Source organism: Cetorhinus maximus, chromosome 31 (genome assembly GCF_964194155.1).
Source record: "Cetorhinus maximus chromosome 31, sCetMax3.hap1.1, whole genome shotgun sequence".
Taxonomy (NCBI): Eukaryota; Metazoa; Chordata; class Chondrichthyes; order Lamniformes; family Cetorhinidae; genus Cetorhinus; species Cetorhinus maximus.
Genome location: NC_135909.1, coordinates 7,115,629 through 7,128,638, shown reverse-complemented (window position 1 = coordinate 7,128,638; position 13,010 = coordinate 7,115,629). Strand labels below are relative to the sequence as shown.

The following is a 13,010-nucleotide window of genomic DNA, read 5'->3' as shown; positions in this document are numbered from 1 at the left end:
CTGCAAGTCCCACTCAAAATCTGACAACGCTTCATTTGCCTTCCTGTCTTATTCCAAGGGATGTGTGAGTCAGAGGTTTGTTCTCAACACTGGCAAATCAGTGGCAGATACAATCTTGACCAGATTTGTCAGGAATCCAAAATATTGGGCGCTTAAGCTCTTTCAGCAGTGAAGTATGCAAAACCCGAGTTGCACTGGAGTCAAACAGAAGTTCTGTTCCCTGCCAGCCCCTCCCCACACTCCAGCTTAAAGGCCAGAACATGCAAAGTGGGACAGCGATAAGAAGAAATGCAACCGGATGTTTGCTGCAGGAGCTTTGCATATCTAGCCAGGAGGATAAAAATCATCTGCTCTGGACTAGGAAACATGAAGGGAGTCAGATTAAAGAAACGGTCCGACTTCAGTTCACCTGGGTGAGTTATATCCCTTGTTGCGTTTAAGACTACCAAAACTCATTGAGTAAATGGCACTTACCAGATTTGGAACCAGTTGCTCCCCAACACTTACAGTAGAAACATCGATGCAAAATGTAATCCCCGGGTACCATGCAGATAAAAGCCAGACCCCCAGGAAGTTTATCAGAAGGACACGAGGAACCCACTCCAAATACAGCCGAAAAATGATAGGATTGGTACCCGAGAGCCGTCACAAGTTTTATTCACACAAGGTCGAATAGGAAACGACACGTACAGAGGCGATTACATTGATCTTTACAGCGTCATCCATGAGCCGATTTATTAAAAAAAGTTCCGAGTAAAAGCGGAGATAATTACGACTCGTCGGCACATTAGAAAACGGTCCATTCTCCGGCAGTTTTACACGCAGATTGAACGCCTCCACATCCACCACCCAACCTCCACCACCGCCTCCTCCCCCCCCCATCTCCCCACCCCCCACGATAAAACGAAGCATGAGTTACAGTTCACGAATCACGGGTATAAACAAACGTACAGCGGCGGTCCATTTTAAAGAATAAAGCCATTTTGGCAGCCACTCTGGGCTCGGTATCACCCCCTCCAATGCCAGTCCAACGAGATACTTTACAACGGCGAGGCTTCAGTTACTAATCCCAACCCGCGTACAAATTGCTAGCTGGAGTGGGGAATGCAGAAAGGAACAGGGGACACAATATGAGAGACAGACAAGACATGGGGCTGCAGCAAAGTGGTGACACTGAGCTCTGGCCGCCCCAGTGACTAATCCTAAGCGCCCCTCCCCACCCAAAATCCCCAACTAAACCCCACCCCAATCTGCCCCTGTAGCTGACAAGACGCACTGTCTCCAAGGGTTGCGATGAAAAGTCAAGTCTTCTTGTCGGCGCCTAGGATCCACACCTGCAGAACGTCTTAAAACAAAGAGAGAAAGAGAGGATTAAACTGAGTGGAGGCCCATGGCTGGCTTCGCACATCCAACAATGCCAAATCCTGCAATGGCCAGATGTCACTGTCTGTAGTTTAGACATGGATCCTTCCCTATAAAAATACTGGGGGTGAGTTTCACATAATAGCACCCAAAGCATACTGACAGCAGAGGTTTTTGGGAGTGGGGGTTCAGAGGGGCAAAATGTTAGTATTGCTGTAAAGAAAGACATGTTGCTGAAGCTTCTTGTCCATCATTCATCAGGACAAACAAGAATGCCAAATTTCAAACAATCAAAACAATTTATACTACAGGAGAAAAGGTTGCCGATTGGCTGAGGTGTTGCCATGAAGAAAGCAACAGGGAGCCCTTGGTAATTTAAAAAAGGCGCAAGGATTAAACATATTCCTTTTGTTTGCAGAGAACAGGTCCTTGAGTGTGAACTAACGTTGCTTCTAGAGAGTGTAAGTGAGCCACGTTACGAGGTTGGCTGTTCATCTTAAAGTGGCTGTTTAGCTATTAGCGCACTCAGGATTGTTCAGCCAGTGGTGAACGCCCAAGGAACAACGATCATTTGAGATTTGGCATTCTTGCATTTGTCTTGACGAGTGCCGAGGCCAAAAGTTTCAGCAATACGTCCCCGTTCAGCAATACTCCAAGTTTAGTGCTATCAAAGCCACTGTCGGTGATGTTAATGGCCTCGCAAACCACCCAACCCCTTTGTATCCTACCTTGGGTTATCAGGGTAAACCTTCTAACCCCAAGGGCGCACAACCTTGAACCCCACCTTGGGTTATATTGGTAAACCCTCTACCCACAGGGAGTACACCCTTGTGCCTTAACTTGAGCTGTAGTGGTTTCCCCTAGGCAGAGGGCATGGGGAGAGGAGAAGCAATAGCCACGACCAGCCAGTCGGAGTGGAGGGGAAGGGGAGGAATCCTGCCTGCCCTTCCTACCCCCCCACACACAAAAAGCAGAAACCTCAATAGCCCCAAAGCTTCCCCCCGTAGCCGTTGCTGAGCCGGCCGTCCTGAGTGCAGCGGAGGGGGGTCCCTCGCAGGTAAGCGGGAGGGGGAGGGGGCAGGGGCTGCCGGCGGTGGGGGTCCCGGGAATAGGGGGAAGGGGCAGGGTGAGGGTGAGGAGGAGGAGGCAGGGGGAGAGGGGGTAGGGCAGGGGGCGGGGGCAAGAGGCGGCGGCCGTAGGGGTCGTAGCGGTAGTAGCGGGCGGCCAGCGGGTGGTAGGGGTGGGGGTGAGGGGGAGGAGGAGGATGAGGGTGGGGGAGCGGCGACGGCGGAGGGTGGGGGAAGGGGAGGCGGCGGGTAGGGGGGAAGAAGCCCGGCGGGGGCAGGAGCGGCGAGCCGGGCAGCGGCGGCGGGGGCGGCAGCGGCGCGGAAGCAGGATGCGGCGGCGGCGGGGGGAAGGCCCCCCGCACCGGGTTGGATTTGGAGAGCTGCACGTAGATCCGCTGGCCGCCCAGCTCGGTGCCGCTGAGGCCGCGGATGGCCTCCAGCGCCTGGCGCTCCTTCTCCATGTGCACGAAGGCGTAGTTCTTGACGATGTCGCACTCCACCACCCGGCCGTAGGCCTCGAAGAGCCGCTGCAGCTCGCGGGTGCTGGCCGCCTCCGCCACGTTGCCCACGTACAGCTTGGTGGCGTTGCGCAGCCGGGCCGTGGCCAGCTCCACCGTCATCGGCGAGCCGTGCAGCGGCCGGCGGTGCAGCTCGGCGATGGCCCGCTTGGCCTCCGCCTCCTTCTCCATGTGCACGAAGGCGTAGTTGCTCAGCACGTCGCACTCGTTCACGAGGCCGTACTTCTCGAACAGGCCGCGCAGCTCGGCCGCGTCGCAGGCGCCCGGCAGGTTGCCCACGAAGATCTTCACCATCTTGGGACCGACACACAAAACAAAAACCGAGGCTGAGGGAGGAGGGTGGGGAAGGAGTGGGGGGAGGAAGGGAGTGGGGGGAAAGGGGAAAACCTCCTCGATCTATCAGGGTTTCAAATGCTAATTTTTCTTTCTCCACATTCAGACAACGCCACCCTCCCACCACAACATTCGTCCGGCAGCCGCGCCAGACTGAGCGCCGCTCCTCAAATGGCCGCTTTATATATAGGCGGCCTCCCTGACATCACCACGCAGGCCGGTCGCCATGGGAACGCGTCAATCGACGGTTCTTCTCCCTCTGACTATGGGAGGTGTCAGCTGTGGCTCAGTTCATAGCACCCTCGCCTTTGAATCAGAGGGTTGTGGGTTCATGTCCCAATCCCGGAAACCAAGAACTGTGATTGTACTCGAAAGAGTTGCAATCTGTGACTGTTGGTAACTCGAAAGAGTTTCCCTCTGAATATGGCTCTCATTTGTTTATGAACCTCTGTTTGTCTGACCCACTGTATTGCCTTCTCCAAAATGAAGTCTTCTTTGGATTGCAGTAGGTAAGATAGGGTGTCGTCAGTAACACCGACTACAATGCAGTTCTTGTATTCGCTCCATTTTAAGATCACTATATTTGCCACCTTCAGCCAGTTGATACAGGTCATTCATAAAGGTACCTACTGGCTCACCTGGTTTCTGGACCCTTTCCTTGAATTTGGCCCTTTCTAATATCTTGTTACTCTGTAAATTAAAATAATTATCAAAGGCTTATAAGACTTCCGCGAATTTGTCTGTTATTTCTTATCTTGCTATAACATCGTCCGCGATGGCTCCAATAGAATACAGTAATGTATTGACTTGTTCAGCCTCAGACTTATTGTCCAATCCAGAAGAAATTCGGAATCTTACAAATCTCTTACTCCATAGTACCCAATTTTGTGTTTGATTTGATCCTTCCATAGGTCCAAATCAGTCTGGCAATGTGAATCCACAGCTGCTTTTAAGCTGTTGGGAGACTTGCCTTAATTTTTTTAAACTTCTGTTGCATTAATGGAATTCCTCCACGCCAACCAGCCTTTCACTGATAGCCGCTGTGGTCGCTGAACCTTTTTGGTAATTGTTCCTAAATTTTGCAGAGTTTTAAACTAATTGCTGGTAGTTACTATTAAGCTCTGTTCACTGCTTTCCTCTCACTGGGGAATCGTGTTTAAGAAGCCTTGCAGGCGCCATGTTGAATGGTGCTGATCTCGGAGCCGGACTGCGAGGTGTCTCGAAACCCAGGCTGACTAAAAATGGAATTTACCCAGTGCAGACTGGTTATTGCTGTTAAATTGAAGATTTTGACTCATTTTCAAGGTTAGCTCACCCTTCCTCGATCGTCGCTAGGTTCTCTGATTCTCCTGCTGAATTGGGAATTTTCACAGACCACCACATGCTGTGGTGCCGCCCTTACTCAATTGAACAGTTGTTTTTTTCTGCCACTCTCTGCCTCCACATCTTCCATGGCGCTCTGTTGGAGATTTTCAACTGACTTACCAAAATCTTCAGTGTTGGCGCCTTTTTTTCAGGCCAGATGAAAGATGGCACCTCCAACAGTGCAGCACTCTCTCAGTACAGCACTGGAGTATTAGCCTTTGGTTTTTGTGCTCAGGTAATGCAGTGGGACTTAAACCCAGAAATTTCTGGTTTAGCGTCAGTTCTTGCAACTGACCCTTGGCCCACACGTTAATGATGTAAATGGATGGATTGATGAAGATGATAGATAGCGATGGATGGATTGATGGGAATGAATGGATGGGGATTGATACATTGATGTGGCTGGAGTCTGCGAAACAATCGATGATTGTTGCACTACTTTTCAGGTGGGCTTCGAGGAAAAGTTGCAGTTAGTCTATTTCAGAACGTAGAGCGAAGCAACTCCCAATCACTTTTTGCTTTGGACTGCGTCAGGAGCTTTAGCAGCTCTTGTCTTCTTTACTCAAGCAGTTGATCCTTCTTGTTTCCCCCAAGCAAAAACAGCCTTTCAGCTTTTAAAACACAGTTTTCCAAAGCCATAAACCACCATGTGACCATTTTGTAAACAGTCCACTTGGGTCAAGGGGTGTCCAGCTTCTTTAAAACTGCTCAATTACCTTTTCTTGCAAAATGCTGTCTTTTCCAGGAACAGCAGCAACCTGAGTCCTTGCATTAACCCTTTAAGGGACAGTATCTTTTAAAACCACACATTCTTCCAGAATGTTCCTGGTACTTGAAGTTGAACAATTCTCTGTGGTTACAGTGTTTATGACAACAGGGACAGAGAGATCTGGGTATCCATGTGGCTAGATCTTTGAAGGTGACAGGACACATTGAGAGAGTGGTTAGCAAAGCGTATGGGATCTTGGCCTTCATAAATAGAGGTATTGAGTACAAAAGCAGGGAAGTTATGCTGAACCTTTATAAATCTCTGATTAGGCCACAACTATATTATTGCATCCAGTTTTGGTCACCTTACTACAGGAGGGATGTGGGAGTCCTTAAAAGAGAGCAGAGATTAACATGAATGGTTTCAGGAAAGAGGGAGATCAGCTATCAGTTTGGGCTGGAGAAGCTAGAGCTAGAAGCTAGTTACTCTCCTCGAGACAAAGGAGGTTGAGGGGAGATTTGACAGAAGATTATGACATGATTGGATAAGGTAGACAAAGAAAATCTCAGAGTCATAGAGTTATACAGTATAGAAACAGGCCCTTCAGCCCATCGTATCCATGCCGGCCACCAAGCACCTATCTATTCTAATCCCATTTTCCAGCACATGGCCCATAGCCCTGTATGCTATGGCATTTCAAGTGTTCATCTAAATACTTCTTAAAACTGTTTCATATTAGCTAGAGGCACAAGGACTTGGAGGGGGTCATGGTGGGGGAGGGGGGGTGTGACACTCTCCCAACAGTGCATCACTTCACATTTCTCTGTGTTAAATGACATGTTCAACTGTCTGTCCATTCTAAAAGTCTATGTCCTGTTGTAATCAATTTGCTGCACTCCAGATTTAAGGTATTGAGTAAGCGGGGTGGTTGGGGGGCAGGGGTGTGGAATATGAATAACCTTTTTATGGAGCGAGTGGTAATGACCTGGATTATGAGCAGGGTGGAAGCAGAGACGATGAATGATTTCAAAAGGCAATTGAATGGGCCCTTGAGGGAAATAAGCCTGAAGGGCTATGGGGATGAATGGGGTTGGATGGATTATTCTACAGAGAGCTGGAATGGACTCAATGGGCTGAATGGCCTCCTTCTGTGCCCTAATGACTCTCTGATTGTGTCTTGAGTTGTTTGTGGATAGATGTCTGCATCTCCTCTCGCCAGCATTATTCAAACTCAGGTTGGCATGCCGAAAGTTAGCATGCAGGTGCAGCAAGCAATTAGGAAGGCAAATGGTATGTTGGCCTTTATTGCAAGCGGTCTAGAGTACAAGAATAAAGAAGTTTTGCTACAGTTGTACAGGGCTTTGATGAGACCACACCTGGAATACTGTGTGCAGTTTTGATCTCCACTTTTAAGAAAGGATATACTTGCATTTGCGGCAGTACGGCCAATGTTCACTGAATTGGTCCCTGGGATGAGGGGGTTGTCCTATGATGAGAGGCTGAGTAAACTGGGCTTATGTTCTCTGAAGTTTCGAAGAATGAGAGGCGATCTCATTGAAACCTACCAGATTCTGAAGGGGTTTGATAGGGTAGATGCTGAGAGATTATTTTCGCTGGTTAGGCAATCTATAACACGGGGGCACAGTCTCAGGATAAGGGGACAATCATTTAGGACTGAGATTTAGGAGGAGAAATTTCTTCACTCAAAGAGTTGTGAACCTTTGGAATTTTCCAATCCAGAGGGTTGAGGGTGCTCCATCATTGAATACAATTAAAGCTGGAATAGACAGATTTTTGCTCTCTCAGGGAATTAAGGGATATAGGGAGTGTGCAGGAAAGTGGAGTTGAGGCCCAAGATTTGCCATAGGAATACAAGAGCAGGGTGAGGCCATTTGGCCCATCGAGCCTGCTCTGCCATTCATCATCTACCTCCACGCAACTTTTCCTCACTATCCCCATATCCCTTGATGTCATTAGTATCCAGATATCTATTGATCCGTCTTGAACATGCTCAAATGACTGAGTTTCCACTGCCCTTTGAGGTAGAGAATTCCAAAGATTCACCACCCTCTGAATGAAATAATTTCTCCTCATCTCAGTCTTAAATGGCCTGCCCCTTATTCTTAGACTGTATACCCTAAGTTTTAGGCTCAACATCGACTCCCAACCCTATGAAGTCTCATGGCATCAGGTCAAACATGGGCAAGGAAACCTCTTGTCGATTACCACGTACTGACCTCCTTCAGCTGATGAATCAGTGCTCCTCCATATTGAACACCACTTGGAGGAAGCACTGAGGGTGGCAAGGATGCAGAACGTACTATGGCTGGGGGGGGTCTCAATGTCGATCACCAAGAGTGGCCTAGTAGCACCGAACTGGCTGAGTCCTAAAGGACATAGCTGCTAGGCTGGGTCTGCGGCAGGTGGTGAGGGAATCAACAAAAGGGAAAAACACACTTGACCTCATCCTCGCCAAGTTGCCTGCCGCAGATGCATTGGTCCATGACAGTATCGGTGGGAGTGACCACTGCACAAAGTCCTGCCTTCACATAGAGGACAGTCTCCATCGTGTCGTGTGGCACTACCACCATGCTAAATGGGATAGATTTCGAACAGATCTAGCAACTCAAGACTGGGCATCCATGAGGCGCTGTGGGCCATTGGCAGCAGCAGAATTGTACTCTAACACAATCTGTAACCTCATGGCCCGGCATATCCCCACCCTACCATTAACATCAGGCAGGGGATCAACCCTGGTTCAATGAAGAGTGGAGGGCATGCCAGGAGCAGCACCAGGCATATCTAAAAGTGAGGTGTCAACTTGGTGAAGCAATAACACAGAACTACTTACGTGCCAAACAGCATAAGCAGCAAGTGATAGACAGAGCTAAGCGATCCCACAGCAAACAGATCAGGTCTAAGCTCTGCAGTCCTGCCACATCCAGTCGTGGTAGATAATTAAACAGCTCACTGGAACAGGAGGCTCCCCAAGTATTACCACCCTCAATGATGGGGGAGCCCATCACATCAGTGCAAAAGATAAGGCTACAATCTTCAGCCAGAAGTGCCGAGTGGATGATCCATCTCAGCCTCCTCCAGAGGTCTGAGATGCCAGATTTCAGCCAATTCACTCCACGTGATATCAAGAAATGGCTGAAGGCACTGGATAGTGCAAAGACTATGAACCTCACAATATTCGGGCAATAGTACTGAAGACTTGTGCTCCAGAACTCGCACGCCCCTAGCCAGCTGTTCCAGTACAGCTACAACACTGGCATCTACCTGGCTTTGTGGAAAATTGCCCAGGTATGTCCTGTACACAAAAAACAGGACAAATCCAACCCGTCCAATTACTGTCCCCATCAGTCTACTCTCCATCATCAGTAAGTAATGGAAGATCAACAGTGCTATCAAGTGGCATTTGCTTAGCAATAACTTACGCACTAACGCCCAGTTTGGGTTCCACAAGGGCCACTCAGCTCCTGGCCTCATCACAGCCTTGGGTTAAACATGGAGAAAAGAGCTGAACTCCTGAGGTGAGGTAAGAGTGACTGCCCTTGACATCAAGGCTGCATTTGACCAAGTGTGGCATCAAGGAGCCCTAGCAAATCTGGAGTCAATGGGAATCAAGGGGAAAGCTCTCCACTAGGTGGAGTCATACCTAACACAAAGGAAAATGGTTCTGGTTGTTCGAGGTCAGTCATCTCAGCTCCAGGACATCACTGCAGCAGTTCCTCAGGGTAGTGTCCTCGGCCCAACCATCTTCAGCAATGACCTTCCTTCCATCATAAGGTTAGAAGTGGGGATGTTCGCGGATGATTGCACAATGTTCAGCACATTTGTGACTCCTCAGATACTGAAGCAGTCCATGTCCAAATGCAGCAAGACAATATCCAGGCTTGGGCTGACAAGTGGCAAGTAACATTCGTGCCACACAAATGCCAGGCAATGACCATCTCCAAAAAGAGAGAATCTAACCATAGCCCCTTGACGTTCATTGGCATTACCATCACTGAACCCCTCCACTATCAACAGCCTGGGGGTTACCATTGAATAGAAACTGAGCTGGACTAGCCATATAAATACTGTGGCCAAAAGAGCAGGTCAGGGGCTAGAAATCCTGCAATGAGTAACTCATCTCCTGACTCCCCAAACCCTGTCCACAATCGCCAAGGCACAAGTCAGGAGTGTGATGAAATACTCTCCACTTGCCTGGATGAGTGCAGCTCCAATAACATTCAAGAAGCTCAACATTGTCCAGGACAAAGCAGCCTCACTTGATTGGCGCCACATCCACCAACATTCACTCCCTCCACCACCGACGCACAGTAGCACGTATGTACGGTATCATCTACAGGAATTCAGCAAGGGTCCTTAGACAGCACCTTCCAAACCAAGACCATTACAATCTGGAAGGACAAGGGCAGCAGGTAAATGGGAACACCACCACCTGGAAGGTCCCCTCCAAGCCACTCACTGTCCCGACTTGGGAGTGTATTCCTTCGCCGTCGCTGGATCAAAATCCTGGAACTCCCTTCCTAACGGCACCGTGGATGTGCCTACACCACAGGGGCTGCAGCGGTTCAAGAAGGCAGCTCGCCCGCCACCCTCTCAGGGGCAACGAATGCCGGCCCAGCCAGCGACGCCCGCAACCCGTGAATGAACGGAAAACCCAGCCAGCCAGCCAGGGGACACCTACGTCTACCCCGGTCGGAATTGCGTAAGGCTCAATAAGCTCGCCTCTCATTCTTCGAAACTCTGGAGAGACCCCAGCCCCGTTTCCTCCATCTCTCCTCCTGAGGCACATCCCAGGGATTGGACTGGTGGACCTCCATCGCACTCCCTTCCGCGACAGGTGCACCTGTTAATTTAGTTTATTTGGTTTGACTCAAAAGGTCGGGGTGGGGGTGTGGGTGGTGCAGAAAGTGAAGCCTTCCTTCGATAAGGAGGCCAAAAAAAACTGTACGCCATACAACTGTGCGGGCCTTCCGTGCCCGGTGGGCACCGCGGGGACTGGGGTGTTTTGTTGACCCCTTTAATCACATCTTAGTTTGATGTTTGTAAGGTTCCTTTAAAGTTTTTCCTTGATTTTACAGCTGACCTGACTTAGGGGCTGTGCTTGATTTCTCCCTTGTTTTTGTTAATTTAGTTAATTGTTTTGACTCAAAAAGAGAGTTATTGTTAATTTAGTTAATTGTTTTAACTCTACAAGAGATACAACTGTGCGGAATGGTGGCCGGCTCGACGGGCCGAACGGGCTCGACGGGCTGAACGGTCTCCTCCCGCTCCCTGGGCTTGTGGACGGTTGCCAGGGGCAACCGCTGGCCCAGCTCCCTGCACAAAGAACCCGTCCCAACACGGGGAGCACATCTCACACAACCGAAACGGCAAAGTAACCGAATAAAACATCAGAGATACAAGAAGAAAAAAATTTCTGGGGGTCGGGGGGGAAAAAGAAATAAGATTAGAAGAAAATACCGTCCGCTTCTCTCTCATGGCGTCGCCTCAGATATCCGCCTCTCTCTCTCTCTCTCACTGGCGCCACTCATTGAAAACAATCGCCCGATCGACGGGTTTTATACTATAGGAAGACGGTTGAAAAAAAACGTTGCATTCATGTGAAGGGGAAATTTAAAAAAAATTTTTTTGTTGTTGTTGTTGTGGAAAAAGTCAGTTGGGGGGGGGGGGGGGGTGCTCGCGCGCCTCTTGTCCAAGCCGACGCGTCGACGTCATGACGCGCGCGGCGCGGCACGTCGATATAAATAAGGCGGCCATTTTCCCAGGCCGCTTAGTCCGGCGCTGGCTGCCGTGAAGGGAAGAGTTAAACTGGTGTTTGTTGCTGCACGGCGTAGGCGCGAACGGTTGGTTGCTTGGTTGGTTGAGGAGGGCGGCGGCGGCGGCAGCAGGCAAGGCAAGATGGTGAAGATCTTCGTGGGCAACCTGTCGCGCTACTGCAGCCCCAGCGAGCTGCGCAGCATGTTCGAGAAGTACGGCGAGGTGAGCGAGTGCGAGGTGGTGCGCAACTACGCCTTCGTGCACATGGAGAAGCTGAGCCAGGCCACGCGCGCCATCAAGGCGCTGCACCGCAGCAACGTGCACGGCGCGCACATCACGGTGGGCGTGGCCAACGCGCGCACCCGCAACACCACCAAGGTCTTCGTGGGCAACCTGGCCGAGCCGGTGTCGGGCGCCGCCGTCAAGGAGCTCTTCCAGAGGTTCGGCCGGGTGGTGGACCTGGACGTGGCCCGCACCTTCGCCTTCGTCTACATGGAGCAGGAGCGCCAGGCGCTGGCCGCCATCCAGGCCCTGGACGGCACCACGCTGCAGGGCCAGAACATGTTCGTCCAGCTGTCGCGCTCCAACCCCAGCCGCGAGTCGTGGGCCCTGGGCGGCCAGGAGGCCCCGCCCCCGCCGCACGCGCACCCGCACGCGGCGGCGGCTGCGCAGTACCACCAGCACCCCACCTCGCGGGGGGGCTTCGGGCCGCCCCACTTCGCCGCCCTGGGCGCCTACTACGACCAGCCGGCCGGCTGCGAGCCCTACCGCCCGCCGGCCCGGGGCCGCCCGTTCGGGGCGCCGCTGCCGCCACCGCCGCCGTCGTCCGCCGCCGCCGCCTACCAGGACCACCGCCGCCCGCCGCCGGGCATGATGAGGCCCATGCCCCCGCCGCCGCCGCAGTACTTCCGGGCGCCTTACGTCAACGGCTATGGCTCCAGGGTCCGCGGCTACTGACGACCCCCCCTCCCCCACCACCACCACCACCCCCGGGGGTGAAGGGATGGCCAGCTCGATCTTCCTTTCTACATATATATATATATATATGTTATATATATATTATTGTGTGTGTGTGTGTCCATCGCCAGGACTGGAACCGACTTCGACCAACCCTCCTCCCGCTCCTCGGGGTGGGGAGGGGAGAAGAGAACCCATTTATTTACCTTTTGGGAGCTCCTTGTGCAAGACTTCATGACAAGAGAGATACACACACACACACAAACACACACACCCGGTTTTGTTTGGTATGGATGACTCTGGAGGTGATGGATGGAGTCTCATGCAAGAGCCCACTCGCCGGCAGCTCCAACAAGGGAGAGATCCACCGACAGAAGTTTTGGGGAGGGCATTTTCATTGTAGCCAGTGTTCCCAAGAGCCACGGAGTACCCCAGGCGCCATCAGTCTCTCTTTCCCTTCGACACAGCAGTTTCTTCCCCTCTCCCTCTTTTCCCTGCCCCCTTCTCTCTCTCCTCCACCCCCCCCCCCTCTCTATTCTTCCCTTCCCTGAAACCACCACCTGCTAAATACAGGCCCCCCCCTTGTTTCTTAACTGTGCAGAAAGCAGATCAGTTTAATTTAACAGATGGAAGATAGTTGGGAGCTGGCAGTAAGAAGTAGCTCATTGGTTGGTGGGTGGGGAGGAAGCATTTAAAACGTCGAGTTGAGAACAGCTGCTGGATTCGCTTTTAACATTTCGAGGACCATCAGTCCGATCCTTTAGCTTTGGAACCACTGCTCGCTCTTTCTGTGGGGGAAAGCCGCTATCTGATTCCGTTTGACTTTGCATTCTTTGGAGAGGGCTGGAACTGGGACTCGTTCACGTTTCTGCTATAGTGGGGGAACCTTTAACTACAGTTTTGACTCTAGCTGACTTCTGGGGT

The 13,010-nt window shown here is 51.3% G+C and overlaps 2 protein-coding genes and 1 long non-coding RNA gene across 3 annotated transcripts; 1 reads left to right on the top strand and 2 right to left on the bottom strand.

Moving 5' to 3' along the window:
- Window positions 1-632: 632 nt before the first annotated feature.
- Window positions 633-11,066, bottom strand: LOC144670506 (uncharacterized). The gene is made up of 2 exons (XR_013573892.1): window positions 10,833-11,066; window positions 633-1,345 (listed from the first exon to the last, which is right to left on the bottom strand). It is a non-coding gene; the product is annotated as an uncharacterized LOC144670506 (long non-coding RNA).
- Window positions 2,342-3,258, bottom strand: LOC144670207 (RNA-binding protein 4-like). The gene is made up of 2 exons (XM_078532693.1): window positions 2,531-3,258; window positions 2,342-2,446 (listed from the first exon to the last, which is right to left on the bottom strand). The coding sequence occupies exons 1-2, from the start codon at window positions 3,239-3,241 to the stop codon at window positions 2,342-2,344; spliced, it is 816 nt and encodes a 271-aa protein (XP_078388819.1). The 5' UTR covers window positions 3,242-3,258.
- A 127-nt stretch (window positions 11,067-11,193) lies between the features above and the next one.
- On the top strand, window positions 11,194-12,102 carry LOC144670505 (RNA-binding protein 4-like). Its single transcript, XM_078533006.1, has one exon. It carries the CDS (start codon window positions 11,271-11,273, stop codon window positions 12,084-12,086), a length of 816 nt encoding a protein of 271 aa, XP_078389132.1. The 5' UTR covers window positions 11,194-11,270; the 3' UTR covers window positions 12,087-12,102.
- The last annotated feature ends 908 nt before the right edge of the window (window positions 12,103-13,010 follow it).